General features: G+C 38.6%; 1 protein-coding gene across 7 annotated transcripts in view; it reads right to left on the minus strand.

Moving 5' to 3' along the window:
• TENM2 (teneurin transmembrane protein 2) overlaps positions 1-22,545 on the minus strand; it is a 1,152,237-nt gene that overhangs the window by 168,018 nt on the left and 961,674 nt on the right. For all 7 annotated transcript variants that reach the window (XM_089531991.1, XM_089531984.1, XM_089531975.1 and 4 more), the window contains 2 exons: positions 13,311-13,506; positions 10,206-10,307 (listed from right to left, as the gene is read on the minus strand). In XM_089531991.1, the coding sequence (XP_089388117.1) occupies positions 10,206-10,307; positions 13,311-13,506 (298 nt within the window). The remainder of the gene's footprint in view (positions 1-10,205; positions 10,308-13,310; positions 13,507-22,545) is intronic.

Consider the following 22,545-nt stretch of genomic DNA (forward strand, 5'->3'; position numbering starts at 1 on the left):
ACAAGACATAGTGAATTGTCATGAAAAATAAAGCCAACAATAAAGACAACATGAGAGAAATAAGAAAGAACTAGTACAGTAGTTGTTCCTCTTGAAGCTTCCAGTTCATTCCCAAGAGCAATAACATTTATAATGTATTACATTCGGCCCTCTATATGTACAGATTCTTCACACATAAATTCAACCACCCACAGCTAGGAATTTTCTTTAAAAAAAATCCAAATGCAAACCTTAATTTTGCTATTTTATAGAAGGGATACCATTTCATTATGCCACTGTATATAATGGGAATTGAGCATCAATGAATTTTAGTATCCACAGAGGATGCTGGAACCAAACCACAGTTGATACCAAGGATCCACAGTAAAGTAATCAATCTGGGAGATTTCAAGTACATGATGACAACAGTCAATGGTCTTAGCTAGCAAAACAGAAAAAGCTGGGAAAAGGCACTGCAAGAGTTTGAAGCCACCTGAGTCTCGAGTGATAAAACTAAGGAGTAGCCTTATGGTCTCTCAGTGTGAATACAACGTTCATTTAAAATAGATTTAAGAATACTCTCTTTTTGGAGAATGCTGCATACACTCACATGTAGTCAATGGGATACACAGAAAATCCCAAAGGGAGATTATCTCTGTCTCATACTTTTTCTTCCCTTCTGAGTAAAACTATTGGCCAGCAAAACTATTGGCATTTGTTGCCAACACAAAACTAAGTAATCTGTATACTACTTTACAGATCCCGTTTTGTGAGCTGCTGCAGAAAAAAATGATTACAACATAAATAATGACCATCAAATATGAACTGTGGCATAGATTTAAGCACCATGAAGGTTCTTATTCTAATGCTATCGAAGTACACATTACTAAATGAGAGAAACAAAAAGGACAAAAAACTCATCAGGTGTGTCAAATCCCCAACATTCGGAAACCATGTGGGGAAAGCAGCACACGCTGACTTAAGCACTAAAGTATGGATGCTTTAATTAATCCAGGGTGAATTTAATTGCTTTAGTTAAGTGGAAATTGGGTTAAAAATGATGCAGAGCATGCTGGGGTATGTTAAAAACATGACATATGAGTAGGGATGAATCGATAAATTAAAAATGCACAGATGTTTTAATTAAACCCAGAGAACTTAACGAAGATCACCAGAGACTTTTAAGCCAATGATTAATTCAATTCATTTTAAATACCTGTACAGATATGAGGATGCCTCCATTTTGAGAGTTATAAAAGTTCTCAATCAATAAGCACTTAAGCTTCTTTGAAGAGAAAAGCCTTTTAGAATTACAGAAGGTGGATCACTAGGTACATAACTCGCTATTACAGGCAACCTATGAGTGAGTAGGATGGATGAAGAAGGAGAAAGAAGATACATTTACTGAAGCATGTGACAATTACTTATAGTTGTATGACAACCAAGAAGAGAAGGAGATACTCCTTGTGGAACAGCATTACTTACACAATGGATATTTACATTATTCTCACTACCCCTCAATGTCTGTTTGTTTTGCTTGGGCCAAAAATCGAATAGTGAACATTTTCTCTCACTTGTTGGGATGATGACAGTTTAGGTGTCAGAGTGAAAGTGTTTTCCCCCCTTAGTGTTACATAAATTAAATGGGCTGAATTTCTTCCACTGAGAGTGACTGGGACACAATCATACTCCAAATATGCACTTTCATTTTTTTTATCCAAGAAAAAGAATGATGTGCCCTGGAAAGTACAATGAAACATAGGTAATAGAATATGCTAACTTACAGTTTCCACTGGAGATAAGGTGGGTTTTTTTTGTACCAATGAAAATGAAATTTTGCTGGTCTTAGCATATATAGTCTGTTCTATACTGTATTATATTATACTATACCTATACTTAATTTATTCAAAAGCAACAAACTAAACAAGACAGGGGCTGGAGCACTGTATGTGTACTAGATGAGAAAATCTATTAATGTCAACATGCCTGAGAACCATTTAGATGGGAGAAAAGGAGAAGGAAATAACAGTCACACAAAAAGCAGTGGTGGCTGTTAAGTCGAAGGCTTTCATGGCCGGCATCCATATTTTTTTGCGTTTTTTGGGCTATGTGGCCATGTTCTATAAGAGTTTAATAATAATAATAATAATAAATTTTATTTATATACTGCTTTTCCAAAAGATCAAAGCGGTTTACACGGAATTAAAACCAGTTACAAACACATCATAAAAACAGATAAAAACCAGTAACACAATATACACTATACAAATGTGAAACAGTCATTCAATAGGGTGAGGCAGAGAGTCGATGGGATCAAAATACACAACTTCATTTTCCAGAGGGGAAGGCTTGACAGAAGAGGAAGGTTTTAAGCCTCTTTTTAAATATTTCCAGAGGGGTGATAAAGCGGAGTTCCTCGGGAAGACTGTTCCAGATTTGTGGGGCCGCTACTGAGAAGGCCCTCTGGGATGTAGTAGCATATTTAGATGATGGAATTTCTAGCAAGTTCTTCCCGGTTGTTCTGAGTGTGTGGGGGGGATTATATGGGGAGATGCGGTCCCTCAAGTAACTCAGGCCCAAGCCATGTAGGGCTTTATAGGTAATAACCAACACCTTGTATTGTGCTCAGAAGTGAATAGGCAGCCAGTGCAGATCTTTCAGAATACGTAGGTGTTATATGGTTCCTGACATTTCGCCAGATAGCCCAAAACCCCCACAAAAAACTAGTGGTAGCTGTGTTGACTTCAAGAAAAATTCCAAAATAACTTTATAACTTTATTAGGTCAACCAAAAGGGGACACAATTTTAGGCCTTTTCATCAGGCCCAAGGTTAAAAAAATCAGGCAAGGAAGGAAGGGCTGGGGAACAGATTACACTGAAGCTATTTTTCTGCATGATATCCTGAGATGGAGTGGAGAAGGAAAAACACAGAGACATTCAGATGAGGCTCTCTTGGGTGATCTACTAATTTTAGGTTCTGCCTAACCTCTAGGCAGAAAAAGAGGAGATGTTTCATCCACCATTTCTGAAAATTTAAATTCCAGCTGTACACTTAGAATTATTTCCATCTTGGCTGAAACATAACATGCTCCTTTATTGGTGGAAAGCAGACAGCAGCTAGTCCAAAATCCCTTTGTTGATAACTTTATTAGGCTACCCAGAAAATAATGAGAGAGTGAGCAAGAGAGAGAGAGAGAGAGAGAGAAAGAGAGAATGTCCCATTATACTAGTACTGAAAACTCTCTGGCTTCTTTATCAATTGTGTGTCAGGACTCACTCCTTCACTTTGCCTTGCTGACCTGCGAAGGAGGAAACACAGTTCTGTGGGGTTGTTCTCATATACTGTGACCATGTACAAAGACTGTTCTCTTTGATTGTGGCTCTTTCTTTTTGTTGCTTGAAGTACTGCCAGGCTTCAGTTCTGGCCATATGTAAAGGGCAAATTAGATGAATCAATATGCCCAGAAATTGGGATGGCAGGTGGAAGAGGATGGGGTTGACAGTAAATATTATAGCTTATACTATTTGAATGTAATAAAGTTATAAAATGAAAGAAAATGCTAAGAGAGGGAGGAATCTATGGCAGGATCCTGGTATACTACAGTAGTGTAGCCAGTGGAGAAAAAAGGCTATGGGCCCCATGGCAATGAAGGAAGTAAGGCACTGCTGGAAGAGATGTTTTTCTGCCTTTGCTCATAACTGCTGCATGACCCTAAGAAAAGTCCAACCACTGGCATAATGTACTAACAAGATTTCAGCCTTGTAAATTGTTAGGTAGGGCCACAGAGAGAAACATGAAGTACTAAGTACTGAAAATTAGAAGATTAAAGAAAAGCCAATAGGTTTAGGTAACTCTCATAAATGTTCTCTTTTGCTGTTCTCTTAAATCTTCTACCCATTTAATACATATACTATAACTGTTTCCAAGGAAAAAAGGAAAACGATGAGCAATTGAATGTTATTTGCCTTGTCACTTCAACGGGTGTTTGTTTTAAAAACTAATCACTTCTGAGCACTAAAAAAAACATGCTAAGACAACGAAGAGAGTAACCTTCTTTTAGCGTAACCTATTTCTTCTAGCAGGAAGCTCATTTCAACATACCTGTTCAATACCTTTAAATGTGCTCCAACAAAAGGGAGTACAAAGAATCCAGTAAAAGTGAAATATCAGTCTTGGATCTTTTCATATTACATTAAAACAAATGAGGCTAAAAGAACAAATTAGTAACAAGGGCTTCAGTTTCATCTTTTACTTTTCAGTGAAGCAAATGTACTATATGAGTTCTTATTTATTTCCATTATCAGCACATCAAATCTTGGATCTCTCTCAAGGTGACCATTTCACTGGATAATGGACAAAAAAGGAAATTTCAAATAGTGTAACTGCATTATTATTTACATATGGGAAAGCCCTTATTCTGCCTGCAAGCTGCGGAGAGACAGAAAATGTGGAGAATGCAAACACATTCTCACCAAGATATAATTAAAGCAGTCTATGTTTTCTAATAGTAACATTGTTTTGCTTCCAAAGACAGATGTAGAGCAGCAGGAGTTGTCATTTCCAGTAGTTAGTATCTACTTATTTACTCACTAATTTGAAGTCTGTCTTGTCAAATTCATATACGGAAGGTCACAAACGTACATATAACACGGCAGGGGTAGGGCCATGTATTGATCTTCAGTTTATATGGGTTGATAATCAAACATGGAGTATGTTAGTATGAAAATGGACTTACAAACGATGAAAAGAAAAAGCCCAAGGCTATTAATATTAGCCATTTTTACAATTTTTATCTTACATTTATACTTATTGAAATGAAATCCTCTTTTGCCAATAAGGGGGGAGAATTTGGGACATAATTTTGTAAATGGGGATTTTAATATGTTGTGAGCTGCTTTGATTGTCTTGTAACAGAAAAGCGAGATATAAATAAAAGTTTTATTATTATTTTATTTATTATTATTATAAAATCAAAATAGAGCTAAAGCAACACAGTGAAGAAACCACACTGGGGTACGGTATGTGGGAAGAAGGAAACCTAACCACGGATTGAGCTTATAAAAGAAAACTACTTTCAGACATAGCAAAGGGAACAAAGTTTGTGTAGGGGGGAAACTGGTACAAATTGCTGAAGACAAAAGAAGAGAAAAGAAGGCAAAAATAATTCAAATGAGTAAAGTAAACACAGTGATCTACAGCCAACTAGTAGTCCCAAACTGAGCAGGCTCAATGAATCAATTGCTGAAAGGTTAAGTCAATAATTATTTAAATGTTATCGTTACAATGAGTTGTTTCTTATTGGGCTGGCAACTGGATTTAGCCATTTGTTTTTATATTCATTCATCTAAATGTATTTTAATATGTTTTAAATGTTTTTTTTAAAATATAATAGTGTTTTAATGCTATAATTATTTAATTATGTTTTAGCATTATACTTCTCTGTTTGGTTTTACCTCTAGCTGCCTTTATGTTTTTACCTGTATCTCATTGACTTTTTTGTGCAACCTCACTGACTAATCCTGGAAGAAAGGCAGGATATCAAACAAATAAATAAGTAGATTAACTCTGGAATATCAATGGATGTCATAGAGGAAGTGTAGCTTTATACGGTTTGACTGAATTATATATATATATATATATATATATATATATATATCAACCAAACTCTTGAGGATCATTTCCAATTATTTTGAAAGGACATATTTAACCAGTGGTATCCATCTCAGTAGGAGTACCTTGCATGCGCTATGCATGTATGTCTAGGTGTTTGTGGATTTCAGTGGCTTCCCTGTGTATTCTGACCTGATAGTTGTTGGCATGGTCCAAAATTTCAGTGTTTTCAAATAGCATTTGATGGTTTATAACATGTTATAACATGTTATAACAAAAAAAAGGAGCCCTGGTGGCGCAGTGGTTAAATGCCTGTACTGCAGCCATTCACTCAAAACCACAAGGTTGCGAGTTCAAGACCAGCAAAAGGGCCCAAGCTCGACTCAGGCTTGCATCCTTCCGAGGTCGCTAAAATGAGTACCCAGACTGTTGGGGGCAAATTAGCTTACTTGCTAATTAGCTTACTTGTTGTTCACCGCTATGATCTTTGGAATAGCGGTATATAAATAAAACAAATTATTTATTATTATTATGAACTGTGACTGCTGATTTTTCTGGATGACCCAGCCTGGAGTCTCTCGTGTTCCTTGATTTGTGTTTGGATGTTGCATTTGGTGGTCCCTATATACACTTGTTCACAGCTGCATGGTATGGGATAAACTCCTGTGGCCGTGAGATGGTCTCTCCTGTCCTTCACCAAGTGCAGCATTTGCTGTATTTTCTGGTCAGTCTGTAGATCATTTGAAGGTTGTGTTTCCTCATCAGTTTCCCTATCAGGTCAAGATCCCCAGGGAAGCCATTGAAATCCACAAACACCTAGACAAGTTCAACAGGAAAGAAGAAACCCTTAAAGTAAAAGTTTGGCTACCAGTCCTAAAAAAACACCAAAATCAAGACCCAGCAAGTGCAAATGACAACCACCCAGGGTCAGGAGTTTCCCCAGCAGACAATGGATCACTAATTATAGACACCTTGAGGCCTTGCCATTCAACAACAGACCAACACAGAGATTAACATTTAAATTACTTCCTCTCAAGCAAGGGTCACTGGCAAAATGTCAGGAATAAACGTTTCTAGAACATGGCCACATAGCCTAAAAAAACCCTATGGATGCCAGCCATGAAAGCATTTGGCTTCACACTGTTGAAAAGGTTATTTTTGCAGAAAAACTTCAATAACAACAGGAACACCATCCAAAAAATTACATCTGAATAAAGCTTTGTCCAATGGAATAACAATGCCTTTAAACAAATTCCAAACTGTGAAGTTGAAGGCTTTCATGGCCGGCATACATATTTTTTGGGTGGGTTTTTCGAGCTATGTGACCATGTTCTAGAAGAGTTTCTTCCTGATGTTTCACCAGCCACCGATGTTGGTGAAACGTCAGGAAGAAACTCTTCTAGAACATGGCCACATAGCCCGAAAACCCCACAAAAAATTCCAAACTCATACCAGAGACAGGATAAATCATCTGGCAGAAACACAGGTCATGCTTATATTTGCTGGCTACATAAACAAAAAGTCTGCTATCTATAGACGATTTTCATACCAATGCTTAAGCACTGGTAAAGTGTTGCTGAAACATTGAGGAAGTGCATATGTGTAAAAGCCTGGTGAGCTCCCTCAATGTCAGGGAATCATCAGCTTCCTCTAGCATCACTGAATCATTCAAGGAGAGGGAATTTGAAAATCTTCTATATGTACATCTGAGGAAATAGACTTAAGTCTATGAAAGCTCATGCTGCCAACTTCTTTCTTTCTGTTACTCTCATAGGTGCTGCAAGATGTTTCTACATAAATGTAGACATGTGCAAACCAGGTAATAAGACACACAAATGTGATGAAAAATGTGCATCATAATGCTTTTTTTCTCTTTCACTATTGTCAGTTTAAAAAATTCCAGGGAGGTATAATCCAGTAGATTTTAAACCAGCAATTTTATGCCCACTTAACTAGAAGGAAACGCCACTGAAACATGCATACAATTGGGCTCTGTTTATGCTTGTTTGATTGACTGTTTTTGGAAAATGCAAAAATGTAAATCAGAGAAAAACTGGAAAGATTACAGCAGGAAATATATATATGCAAGTTTAATGCAAATTTTATAGATCAATGTCTGAAGCACACAGTTAGGAATAAACATACTAAGCTTCCTATAATTAATCTACTCTGGCTGAAAGTTGTCAGAAATTCATTTATCATTTTCCAAAGGTTTATGATTTATTCCACAATTCTCTACTGAGAATCTCATAGAATCAAATTAAGGGAAATCATGAGATTCCCATAGTTACAAGAAATAATGGCATGATTCTAAAGATGTGTGCTACAAATAGCTCACTCTCAGCTATCCACACTGGTATTAACAGAAAGCGTGCTATTAAGAGGTTTATGTGTATGCAATGCTAACACCTATCCTTTCACATTAATTAATTAATTAGTTACTGAGTTAGTTCCTCTGAATTATTAATGCCATGCTGACAAACAATTCCATTATGTCCAGCACCTGCCTCAGCATAAACCCAAACAAAAATAACAGTGTCAATGTATGTGAATGCAAAAATATAATCGTATTGAGGTGACACCATCTATGATACCCTGAGAATGTGATGTTTCAATACTATTACAGTGTGGCATCTCAGTATTATTACACTACCATATAATTTGCTCTCATTGAAAGGAATATATACATTGATAGCAAACATGAAATGTTACCTATATTATTGTTATACTACTATATCTGAGATCTTTTTTATGCATTATTACAAGATGTCATATATAGTGGCATATATAGTATCATATATAGTGTCACCTCAATATGATGTTTATAAACAATCCAGCCCTTTTGTAGGCACACAGATATTAACTGACAGGAAAGATCTTCAAGTACTTTTTAAATTGGGACTGCAGTCAGGAAATCAGAAGAAGATTAAGAATGGGGAGGGCGGCTTTGAAAGAACTAGGAAAAAATCCTAAAATGCAAATATATACATTTGAGCACAAAAGTTAGAATCATACAAGCCATTTTATTCCCTATTACCATATATTGATGTGAGAAATGGGCAATTAAGAAAGAGGAAGAAAATCGATTCATTTGAAATGTGGTACTGGAGAAGAGTGCTGAAGATTCCATGGACAGCCAAAAAGACAAACAAATGGGTCCTAGAGCAGATCAAGCCAGACATTTCCCTGGAAGCCAAGATTATTATTATTATTATTAACCTTTATTTATAAAGCGCTGTAAATTTACACAGCACTGTACATACAAACTTTAGACGGTTCCCTGCCCTCAGGCTTACAATCTAAAAAAGATGACAAAACTGAAGTTCTTGCACGACAGGGGGTTGGACTGGATGGCCCGTGTGGTCTCTTCCAACATTATGATTCTATGAGGCTGTCATACTTCAGTCACATCATGAGAAGGCATGAATCATTGGGGAAAAAATAAGGCTAGAAAAGGTGGAGGGAAGTAAAGAGAGGAAGGTTGCATGATAGATAAATGGACTCTATGGATGGTCATGGGCATGAGTTCGCAGGAACTAAGCAGAGCATTGAAGAAAGGGAGATGTTTCATCCACAGGGTTGCCATGGGTCAAAATTGACTCAAGGACAATTAACAATAATGCTGCTTCTATTTGCACAGTGAAGTCTTGGATGCCTCAGCATAAATGGTAAGGTGGTAAAAATGTCCACTGCTTGTACTACAGTCAACTGCATGAGCAGCTTGACACTGTAGGATTCTGCATTTTGCAAAAAATTATGGTCCCAATCCATTAAATCACATACTAAATGCTGCAGTAACATTTAAAAGTGCTACAGTTTGAAGGCATGTTGCAGACTGCAAATTCACAGGATCAAATGCACCTAGCCATGAACCACTCTCAGAAGACAATAGGTGTATCAGTGCCAATATTTTAACCAATTTCAAATCTTATCAGATCTATAATTAAAAACAAGATACTGGTGATCTGTATTCTTAGTGGAAGAGGAATAGGAAAGATGAATTTATAGAAATTGGATTGTTAGTCACTCTATATTTGGCTCCCCCACCCACTCATCCCAGATCGCACAGTACAGGAATTACATGCTTATTTGTAAAAGTCTGCCAGGAAAACAGAATTTGAATATTGGCCCAAAGAGTGCCATTCCAAGAACTGCAAAATTTACTTTATAAGAGCTCACGGCTAATGGCCATGGTGGCTAGGGGATTCCAGGAGAGTTCTTTCTCACACGCTCCCAAAAGAATGATGTGTACATGCTCTGAAGTTCCTTTTAATATTACCTAAGAATATGCAACTTAAAAGAAACTGGTATAGGGGAATGAAGTGCCTATCAGGTAGAAGTCCCCAGTTCAAATCTCGCTTCATCATATTAGCTGAGCTCATCATTGGGTGGTCTGAAACTAAGCTCTTATCTTTTCAAATACAGACTCACCAATGGCAAATGATAACAGCTTATCTTTCAGGATTTCTGGAAGGATTACTGGGGCAACATAAAAGGGCTTTGAACACTTCAGTGAAGTGCTATCTAAATTTATTTTCATTTCCATGACAATTGATCCCCATGGGACAGGATAAAACACACAAAGAGGAGCCTCTGAAAACAAGTTAAGGTGTACCTTTAGCACAATCTGCTCCATGGTAGCCAGGAAAACAGTGACAGACTCCAGACACACATTCACCATTCCCATGGCAATTACGTGGACAATCCTGTACAGAATCTGAAAAACATATACAGTTCATGTGTTAGCCATTTTCCCCTTCAGTCTACATTGTGTTCTTTTAATGTGCATGCATTTCCTTGAAACCTCAGTCAGTTAGTCAGAAGTCATCCAAACTGAGAGACAAATGTCTTAATATTATATTTCCTAAAAATTCCTGAATCACTCAGACTGTGTTTAACAGAAAGTTTCTGTAAACTTCCTCCATTCTCTTTGTCTTTGGTTGAGTTGCTATTTTGTCTACATGGGGAAAAGGGATATTAGACTTGAAAACATTAATGCAGCCCTATTTTCCATATGAGAAGCAGAGAGGTCCCTTCTGTCATATAATGACTCCAAATTGCACAGACACAGTCAGGGGGCTCCAGCGCTAATCATTAGAAAAGCTGTTGTGTCTTTAGTAGCTGACTGCAACCATACATTATGTCAGAAAGGAGGTTCCTATGTAAGTTGTGACTTTAACAAACTGCATACAGATTTTCTGTATGGTGATTATTATACCTTGACAATAGGTTTTTATGCAAAAAGCATACTAACATGTATTTTCCACACCTTAAAATATTACACTTCTGTTTGACAGACTAGAAACTAAACTATACTGCAAAATCAGTCAAGTGTTATTATTGCTCTTGCTATATTAATCTTCTCCTCATGTAGTAATATATTCAGGTAAAGGGGCTGAAGGAATTGTAGCCCTTTAGTTACACCTCTTTTAAGTAAGTTCTCAGGTATCTTTAGAATGGTATCTGATATATTTGCAGACTTGTTTTTCTCTGCAGCAAAAATACAAAGGGCCATGTTTCATTAATGTTAATAATTTAAGGATGGCCTTTCTGCTCCATCCATATGAGATCCTAAATGGGAGTCCCAGGAATAGGAGGGTTATCAAAAGTCTGCTTATTAGTAATATGGCTGCACAGTTTTAATTTATATTTTAATGTATGTATATAGGTCAAATATTTTATTTGTTTTAATCACATCTGTTTTGTTATGAGTTTCAAACACATTTTGCTAAGCTATCTTTAAAATGTATTTATTTGCACTTAATTTATAACCCACTGTTTGATTTTAATATGGTTTATTCTTTCCTTCCAATATGGAGGGCTCACACCTTTTTGTATAGATATGAAATATGTATATAACTATTGGAGTATTTGGGTTGGAATTATTGTCATATTGCTGTTGTTTTTGTGTTATGGTTTGTTAACTGTAATAAAGGCTTGACTTACTGGCAAGACCTTTATGATCAAAAGCTTGATTTGTTTCATCGTTGTTTCAAATTACTCACCCTTTTAACATCCATTAATTCTTCAGAGAATCAAAGTTATAGTAATAACAATAGTCATAATTCTGCTATGTATGGAATTATTAGAACATAAATTTAAATATAATACATCTGACATCTTAAATACCTTGGCAATTAGGAAACTACATAAGAGTTGCATTGGAATCTATAAAATTCTAATATTTTAACAACCTACACATTTACTTGGTATATCTCTCTAAATTCAATGGAATGAATTCAGATAAATGTATTTAGGACTGCAGATTTTTACTCTTAGCATAACACCGACGTAGGATTTTCTCTCTTCTATTTGTATGATTCATAGAGCCTCTAGAGCACATAGACATGGAGTGCCCGTATCTATGCTTTTTCTTGATTTTTTAAAAATCGTGTTGGTCTTCCAAAGGTTTCATTTCATACAATTTATGACAAAGTTGAAAGTAATAGGCGTAATAGGTAGACTCCTTGATGGTGGAATGATAGTAATTGGTCTGAAATGTGGAGAAAAGTACAGTATTTGATTCAGTTCACAGATTCTTTGGCACATATCTATCATGAGAACCTTTGCCATCGAGGTAGATTTAGAGGGCTAGAATCCTGGCCAATATGAAATATAAGAATAAATGCCAAAAGAAGTGAGCTAGAATTCTCTGGGTACAAATATAAATGGACACGCCTTCAAGTTGCCTTGTAAACATATGGTGATGCCATGAATTTCACAAAGTTTTCTTAGGAAAGGATTACCCAGCAGTGATTTTGCCAGCTCCTTCCTCAGGAATGTACACTACAGCACTTGGAATTCATTAGCATTCTCCCATCCAAGTATTAATCATTGTGACCCTTCTTAGCTTCCAAGATCACAGATGATCTGGTGACTTGATGTGGGCACTGAGGGCTCTGGATCTTCCCAAAAGAACATGCTGGATATAATCTGAACTGTTCACACTAGAACCAAAGTTTGGGCTGTGCGTTGTCGAAGAATGACCCTGCTACAATGGGGGGAGAGGAATGGGATTTTTGGCTCATGCAGACAAAGCCAAAGGCATTTATGATAGCAACATACACATACAACAGTGCACATATTTTAAAATGCACATAATTGAAAAAAATGCAGAAAAATGCTATGGACGATAGGAAAAGTTACATAAAGAAGGTACATTACATAAACAAATGTACAAATGAGGAAGAATACATTAAAGAATAATGTAAATTTCAATGCAGGTTTGTCAGTACAGTGGGCCCTCTCCTTATGCGGGGGGATCCGTTCTGGATCCCCCCGCATAAGGGAAAATCTGCCTATGCTCGAGCCCCATAGGAAATAATGGGGCTTTTGCATGTGGCAGAGTGGTGTGCGCATGCCACAGGCACACGGGCCATTGTTTCCCTCCCCAAGCGGCTTCTGCGTAAGCTGGAAGCCGCATGAATGCATCTGCACAAGGTGTGGCTGCACTGTATTTTATCTTAAGACACAAATATGATTGTTAAGTCAGTGTTTGTTTGCAATAAAAATTATTTCAGCTATAACTTTTCCTGACATATCTCACATATCTTTGCATAAAAAGAAGAAGAAGAAAGTTGTCTAATAACAGTGACACCCTATGCACGTTCACTTGGTATCTCACTGGCTTCCATTATGCTTTCCCCCATAACTATATTTAGGATTTTTGTTGTTCTTCTTGCAGCCATCTAACCAGAATTTTCTGCTAAGGCATACATACCCAAGATGACTGTACTGAATGAAACCACTTCTTTATCTTTGCCATCATTGTAAAAGGCAAGGTGCCACAGTCCCACATCCAAATATTGAACAAAGACGGCTTCATTCTGAACAAGGGTCTGAATACTTCGGCGCTCTCGCGGAGACTCTACCACACTCCACTTCTCCTTCCCATCCAAACGTTCCATGAAGTCATACTACAGGGCAGGGCAGAACAGAAAAAGCAGTTCATTACAGACTGATATTGTAGACAATATTAAAAAGCATGTATACCTATTGTAAAAACTATTTTCTAATGTAAAAGCCAGCCTGAAAAGGAAATATTGATTATTAAATCCCATTTGTATTTTATCAACTGTATATTATGTTACACAACATGGCTTGATGTTCAGTTTCTTCACCTCTACTTCACCTGTTTAACCTTGAGAATCTCTACTAATGTAATCTGAAACAGAAAGAGATTGTAACATCTATGGAGTGGGACAGAATGGGACAACTGTATATATAATGTGTTTCTTTTAAAGATACAACCTAGACATAGGTCAGTTTGATACAATTTAATTTGCACATGTAGATAACCCATGTGCAGAACGCAGAGCAAAGTGGAGTCAAAGTTAGACTCTTCCTTCAAGCACTTTCCCAGCAGTCTTGTCCACCTGTTCTACCCAGAAAGCACAACTATATGAACACTCCAAAAGGGAATCTAAGAATAATGGACAGGCAGATCAACTGCCACATTCCAAGCTTCTGCAGCTATTGCCCACCAGAATGCAAGGGTGTAGATTTTGATAAACCAGATGATTTCTTTTTCTTTCCCAGTGGATCATTTCAGTGGGTCCTAACCCACTGCTGATTTACTTTGCCACACCAGGGACAGAACATCTCTTCTCCAACAGCTGAGGCTTGCAGAATGGTGTCCATGCTCAGTTCTAACCCCCTCCAGGAAGATAGCTTCAGGGATTAGGACAGCATTCCCAGTCACCAATTTGATGATGTTTTTAAAAATGGAAAACTAAAATTTGCAATGCTCAAGCAGAACCTCAAGTGTCAATACAACATACTTCTAAGAATGTTTGGAGGCCTATCAGCAATGTGTTGGGTTACAAGGTGGAAGGAACCAAGGACCACAGACAACTGTCTTGGATGTATAATAGCCCAAAATACATTGACATTACAGCCATACAGGCTTAGCATGAGGCACAGATGCTGAGTTTGAACCCAACAGGACATGTTCTCCCTGGTCTGGTATTGTCCAGATGATGCAGGCCACTAGCCCTGGGCCAGCATCAGCCAGTCCAGATGCTGACCAAAAGGCCCTTGATCTGGTCTAAAAAGACCAGCTGTTTGCTATGAAACTCCATGACAATAGCTGGCAGACTGGACAGTTCGCACACCCCATTTAACCTGACAATGCTGTTGTTTACATGCCAAAGGTCCTCATGGTGGCCTGTGACACTGGAAGGGGGTGCCTGGCCACATTGGTGTAGCTAGGTGCCCGGTTTCCTCCATTATGGGCCACAGAAGGGGCCTTCATAGTGGACAAGATAGCAACAGTAGGTATGGCATGATCCACATTATAGTGGCAGCTGTATGTGTGAACACCTGCCCATTACTGTGCCCACTCAGGAACTGATTCAGTTGGAAACCATGGGCAGGATACCATGGGTTTGTCCCATGGTATCCTGTCCATCTGTCCAGGCCCATGGACTCATATATTTCATCTTGCTTCCCATCAACAAATTCCATATACATTACTACAAATACAGTTTGTTTCTTTTCATAATTTACTGCCTGAACCAGACAGCCAGTCTCCTCATGAAAAGAAGCTGGCACTGCGTGTTGTACTGTACCTGCATTCCACCTAAAACCTCTTAGAATTTGAAAGGTTCTTGGAACATAAAAGCATTTTTAGTGAAATTTTATCTAGAATCATAGAATCATAGAGTTGGAAGAGACTGCAAGGGCCATCCAGTCCAACCCCCTGCCATGCAGGAAATCCAAATCAAAGCATCCCCGACAGATGGCCATCCAGCCTCCATTTGAAGACTTCCAAGGAGGGAGACTCCACTACACTCTGAGGAAGTGTGTTCCACTGTCGAACAGCCCTTACTGTCAGGAAGTTCCTCCTAATGTTGAGGTGGAATCTCTTTTCCTGCAGCTTGCATCCATTGCTCCGGGTTCTAGACTCTGGAGCAGCAGAAAACAAGCTTGCTCCCTCCTCAATATGACATCCCTTCAAATATTTAAACAGAGCTATCATATCACCTCTTAACCTTCTTTTCTCCAGGCTAAACATCCCCAGCTCCCTGAGTCGTTCCTCATAGGGCAAGGTTTCCAGACCCTTCACCATTTTAGTCGCCCTCCTTTGGACACGCTCCAGTTTCTCAATGCCCTTTTTGAATTGTGGCGCCCAGAACTGGACACAATATTCCAGGTGGGGCCTGACCAGAGCAGAATATAGTGGCACTATTACTTCCCTTGATCTAGACACTATACTTCTATTGATGCAGCCTAAAATCGCATTGGCCTTGCTAGCTGCCGCATCGCACTGTTGACTCATGTTCAACTTGTGGTCTACTTGGACTCCTAGATCCCTTTCACATGTTGTCTCCTTAAGCCAGGTGTCCCCCATCCTATATCTGTGCATTTCATTTTTTTGCCCTAAGTGCAGTACCTTACATTTCTCCCTGTTGAAGTTCATTTTGTTAGCTGTGGCCCAGCTTTCTAGTCTGTTCAGGTCATTCTGAAGTTTGATCCTGTCCTCTGGAGTATTAGCTATTCCTCCTAATTTGGTGTCATCTGCAAATTTGATAAGTATTCCCCCAATTTTTTCCTCCAAGTCATTGATAAAGATGTTGAACAGTACTGGGCCCAGGACAGAGCCCTGTGAAACACCACTGGTTACTTCTCTCCAGGATGAAAAGGTGCCATTGTTGAGCACCCTTTGGGTTCGGCCAGTCAACCAATTACAAATCCACGTAACAGTTGCCTTGTCTAGCCCACATTTTACAAGCTTGTTTGCAAGAATGTCATGGGGAACCCTGTCAAAGGCCTTACTGAAATCAAGATATACTATATCCACAGCATTCCCTTCATCTACCAAGCTAGTAATTTTATCAAAGAAAGAAATCAGATTTGTCTGGCATGATTTGTTTCTCTGAAACCCATGTTGACTTTTTGTGATTATAGAATTGCTTTCTAGATGTTCACAGACTCTCTGTTTTATTATCTGCTCTAGAATCTTTCTTGGTATAGATGTCAGACTAACTGGCCGATAATTGTTTGGATCCTCTTCCTTCCCTTTTTTAAGATGGGGACAACGTTTGCCCTCCTCCAGTCTGCTGGGACTTCTCCTGTTCTCCAGGAGTTTTCAAAGATTATTGCCAATGGCTCTGATATTACATTTGCCAGTTCTTTTAATACCCCCTGGAGACTTAAATTCATTTAGATTAACAAGGAATTCCTGTACTATCTCTTTACTTATTTTGTGCTGAAATTCCCCTATTCTGTCCTCTGCTCCTTTATCCTCAGGTTGAGTTTTCTTTGCCTTTTCTGAGAAGACTGGGGCAAAGAAAGTGTTGAGTAATTCTGCCTTTTCTCTGTCTTCTGTTAGCATTTTGCCATCTTCTCCACGCAGTGGCCCTACCGTTTCCTTCTTCTTCCTTTTGCTGCGGACATATCCATAAAAGCCCTTTTTGTTGTTCTTAACCTCTCTAGCAAGCCTGAGTTCATTCTGTGCTTTAGCTTTTCTGACCTTATCTCTACATTTGCTAGCTATTTGTTTGAATTCCTCTTTGGTGATTTCCCCATTCTTCCATTTCTTATACATGTTCCATTTAAAATTTAGCTGAGCTGAAAGTTCCTTGGTCATCCATCCTGGGTTCTTGCGACACCTCCCATTTTTCTTTCTCACTGGAACTGTTTTAATTTGTGCTTTCAGTATCTCCCTTTTGAGAAACTCCCATCCATCTTGAACTCCGTTCTCTTTTAGTATTGTTGACCATGGGATCACCCCCAGTATTTCTCTAAGTTTACTGAAATCTGCTCTCCTAAAGTCTAGAATGCATGTCTGACTATGCTTGGCTTCTCCTTTCCACTGTATAACAAACTCCAGGAGAACATGGTCACTTCCACCTAAGGATCCTGAGTTTCACTCTAACCTTCCATGCCAATGAAGATGAAATCTTGATCAGCATGCCTGCTTCTCTAACATTACACAGATGCCCTCATAGTATTCTGATAAGTGAAGTAACTGAAGTCCAATTGTTCCTTCTGGTTACTAGCTCTCAACCACACTACTCATAGAGTAACTATATAACCCACTGCAAGCAAATTGGGCTTATCAGCAGTGATGAAGTGGGAATTCTAACTGAGAATTAAGAACAGGTCAGTATCTTTTAATTAATAATACAGTGGACCCTTGGCATCTGCTGGGGGTCTGGTTCCAGAACACACACTTCCCCGATACCAGACTCTGTGTATGCTCAAGTCCCTTGCAGTGAAATAAGGGTAAAGTTTCCCCCTTTGACAAGATTGTCAAGTTGTGTACGACTGTAGTGGGCAGTGCTCCATTACTAAGCTGAAGAGCCAGTGTTGTCAAAGACTACTCTGTGGCCATGTGGTCAGCATGACTACACAGAACACTATTACTTTCCCAACAAAATGGTACTTATTTATCTACTTGAACTTTTACATGGTTTCAAACCACTAGGTTGGCAGAAGCTGGGGCTATGCACACAGAAAACTACCTTTTTGGTTGCGTTTCAGCTTTCTATTTAGTTTACTTTTAAATGTAGCTGTGTTCATTCATCTGAACTGTCTGAAATAGCCCAAAAAAATTAGGTCTTAGGATAGAATAGTGAAATTAAAATAGCTGAGATCCAATGTGAACCTAACTGTATGTTGTTGTTGTTGTGTGCCTTCAAGTCGTTTCCAACTGCTGGTGACTCTAAGGTGACCCTATCTGGGGGTTTTCTTGGCAAGATTTGTTTGGAGAGGAGGTTTGCCACTGCTCTTTCCTGAGACTGAGAGCATGTAACTTATCCAACGGCACCCAGTGGAATTTCATGGCCGAGCAGGGAACTGAATCTCGATCTCCAGAGTCATAGTCCAATACTCAAAGAAACACGCTATCCTGACTCTACCTAACTAAATACCAAAGCATAAATACCACAAAGTCTTTTCAATATACTAACATCTATGTGTAAAAAAAAGTTATTTGAATGTGCCTTTTAAAGAGGAGGAGGAAGGGGGAAGAGGTTAAAGACATAGTAATTAGCCTTTCAGAAAACATCCTGCTTGGGATAGCACCTTTGGAAAAACAGAGCTTATTGCTCCTTGGAAGATTTGCTCACTGAGGGTCAACATGGAACAGTGTAGCAATAAAAGCTGACATTTCTAGCTGGCAACATGCTGATCTGCTTGGATTGTGTTGGCAGACTCTTCTGCTTCCCCTGTGTCTGATACTGATTCTATCTTAGACAGCAGGCATGCTCAGCGGTTGGTAGGATCGAAGAGGAACAGCACACAGAGGAGCTAAAATGGTTTGAAGTGGCTGTAGCTGCAGGGACTTGGTCTCCTCCCATGATCAAGAGTGTGACCAAGAGGTTGCAGGTGACTTTCACTGCAGTTTCAGCCACACAGTTGCAAACAGACAACTCATTAGAGCTGACTTACTGAAAATGCTTCTTTAATTTATGTATGCAATAGAGCCTCTGGGAAAGGTAACGTGCTGGCAGAATGCCTTGTGCAGTTTTCTTCTTCCCACGCTTTCATATCTAATGTATGCCCCCCCCCCTGCACTTTTACTCCAAAAATGTCAGACTATAGCAGGCTAACTGGATCAAATGCTTGGTTTAGAAAAGCCACAAGCAATCTCACAAATTCAAAGATCCCAAGCAAAGGGGGGGGGGAAGGGGGGGATCTTGCAAAAATGTGAATGAGGGAAAAGATGCCATTGGTCCTGCTGATTAGTAGAGTACTACACTATCAGATTCATATAATATGTAACTGCAAAATAATTAGACAATAAGGTAAAATTAGCAATGACCTTTGTATAAAATTGAGTTCTAAGAGATTGTATGATGACAGTGGTGAGGCTTTTTTCTAGATATGCTGCATACTGCTGCTGATAAATGTAATGTAATGTATCACAATACCAAGATCTCTGTCCATACATTTAAAATAAAGGTTAAATTCACATGCAAGGAGAGAAGCAAACTAGCCCTGTTCTACTGTTGAGGCAGCCCCTTTGCCACAAGACAGCCCTGTTGATACATATAATCAAGTCACCTGGAAATCAGGGCCCAGAAATGCAAGGAGAATCTACATGCATACAGAAAGCTCTCTATCTCACAGCAGTTCACACCCATTTGAAAGAGACCATGGCTGTCTCTTCCTGGACAGCACCTAGTACTAAAAATGAAGCAAACAATCTAAACAAATAATCAAAATGCATCGTGTTATGCTGCCTCCTCCTCCTCACCAGCTCTCAAGGTAACTTTTCACTCTGAACTGTTTGTTTTGTTTTGTTTTTTAGTAGGAAAATGGTGGAAGAATTGGTGGGAAAACATGGGAAGGTTACAAATTGAAAACAATGACATCCTAGACCCTTTGTAAAAACTTGTGCTTGAGATGAGACAATCATACAATAAAAGCCATAGTTGGAATCACTGAGTGTTGGCATTTTGGAAAAAGCTCTTCCATCTTTATCCTTGGGTTGACATAGGAATTCTAATATCTCCTCCCAGAACAAAGTTGCAGACGGAATACTGGGGCTAGAATCCGCTTGATGACATGCACAGCCATAACTTCCTTCATTGCTACCTCCTTGTCCAGCAGTCCTTGCCCTGGGTGTGCAAGATGGGCGCACTTTTACCCCTGGCCAGCAATGAGCTGTAGGTATGTGCCTAGGCACATTCCAGCTGCCCTCTCACACTACTAGGGGAAGAAGGAACAGCTTTATGCTAGAGATGGAGGCTGCTTTTTCTCTCTGGGATGAATGAGAGTAACCAGAAACCAACAAGTGGTCAGGAAGCAGACCTTTACCCACCCACCCCCCTCCCACCCAGTTTCTCTTCTATACTCAGGGAGGAAATGGGAGAGAAAACTACCTCCATCTCTGAGCTGGTGGAGAAATATGTTCCACCAGCATGTTCACTGGATCTGGACCAAGAATTATATTCTTCTTACTCCTTGGCAAATACCAAGCCATAAGAAATGCTTTCTTTGATCAATTATATTCAGGCTGCTAATATGTCACTATAACTGGTCACTTGGACATTTAACTGCTCATTAGAATAGTTTAAAGCAGCTCAATAAGAAGAAGCAGGCTAAAAAAGAATAGAAAGAATATCAAGTTTTGGTATAATCCTTCCCTGCAAGAGTCAATCTAGCTGAGTTATGTTCTTCACTTTAAGATGAAGAGTCTGTTGAGTATGGAGAAATATTCCACCAGAGTATTCTTGTCATAAATCCCAACATTTGGAACATCCATAGAGTTCCTTATGGCAAAGTAGAATGAAAATCTTCGAAAAGGAGGGATGAATTGCCATTTTATCACTTATTGTGCCACCTGAACATATTGGATGGAAACATATTAGATGAAAAAGGAGAGCCCCAGTTTTTTAAAAGATAAAATGTTAATATTTCTAAAGATATTTAATTTTGTTTAAATAATTTTTTATTCTTTTATATTTTTCCTTAAAAAATCACCTTTTACCAAATTTTCACTTCAGACACATGAAACCATGCATATATAAATGCACTGAGGCTGTGCATAAGATATTTAAAGTTTATACTTTTAATTTTGCTAGTTGTTTTATGTCACAACTGTTTGCTAATTATTTTATGCCACAATGACATTCAGCGATATGCAGGAATTATGATTAATGAGTAACAGTAATACAAAAACAATTTCTAAAAATTCTGTATGGTATGCCAAGGGAGGTCAATGTGTGTGGTGTGAAACCATGAGTTACCATATCGGGTGACGCCAATCCTAGTAATGCCACTGGATCTAACAAAAGCAGAGTAGAGTAGCACTACTGTTTCTCTCAGCCTGGCCACTACTCCTGATAATGCAGCCCAGAAAACCACTGCCTTCTTTGGTTGGTGCATGACACTGCTGACTTATGTTTAGCTTACTGTCTACTAAGACTATTAGATGCTTTGGGCACATACTAATTTCAGTCCATGAAACTGTATCCTTGATTCTCTAGATTTACAAGAATATCCAGTCATAAGTGAATAAATGAAATCCTAATTCCAATGTTCATATTAAGGAATATTAAAATGAGCATTAAAATATTAAGTGTTATCACACTTTTTAAACAGCTAGTTTATTGCTTGGCTAGAAGTGGTGTGGGTGACCATTTCACATCTTTCCAGGTGAATATAACTGTGTCTGCTCTAACCATCCCAATTCCTTTCCCCTCCTACTTTGAATCCACATCACACTCCTTCGCCCTTGTTCCCCCACCTGTGTCCCACCTGACTTCAGGTACTGGCATGTTGCTACAATTTGTCTTGCTCATAGTAATCTTATTTTCTCTCTCTCTACCAGCCAAATATATAGTATTTTAGTCACAATCTTCTGTCTAGTGGTCCTCACAAGCAGCTATTGCTATAGCAGAAGCAAGTGCCATCAAATGCTTCCTAGAGTATGAACTAAAGCTGTTCTTCAGGCTCCCATTAAATGCTGAGTACTGTGCAGAGGAATTACTTGGTTTTGCATTTCCTTGCCTTTTTTCTTCTTTTTTTGCTATTTATGCCTTCATTCTGCACTTAATGGGCTCTATTGCTATTTAATTTCTCTGGGGTTTTTGAAGTGTCAAATACTAATTACAAAAGTGCAGAATACAGTGAAGTATTTCAAGGTAATGCATGCTACTAAGAGGCATTTCAAACTTGTAAAGAAAAAAAAAGAACTGTTCCCCATGGAGATATCTCAAGTCCCATGTTATACCAAAAGTTTAAAAAGGAGGGGATGAATGATGCGTCTTCATTTTCATTGCTTTATTTGAACATCTGAAGTGTCTCTATAGGACAGGTACTATCTGGAGCTTTCTTTTGTCATTCCTCTTCACTGTCTCCTGTTTTCTCTCCCTTGCTATTCCCACTCTCTCTCATTCTCCTATTATGCAAATGCTCATAGGAAAATCACCTCAGACACTTCATAATGTTCTTGCTGTGCTTTGCCCCCTATAATGACAAATAAACAGTATTAAAGTTTTTAA

The sequence above is a fragment of the Sceloporus occidentalis genome, unplaced genomic scaffold (assembly GCF_023333645.1).
Source record: "Sceloporus occidentalis isolate IW3139 unplaced genomic scaffold, rSceOcc1.0.p SCAF_1, whole genome shotgun sequence".
NCBI classification, from domain to species: domain Eukaryota; kingdom Metazoa; phylum Chordata; class Lepidosauria; order Squamata; family Phrynosomatidae; genus Sceloporus; species Sceloporus occidentalis.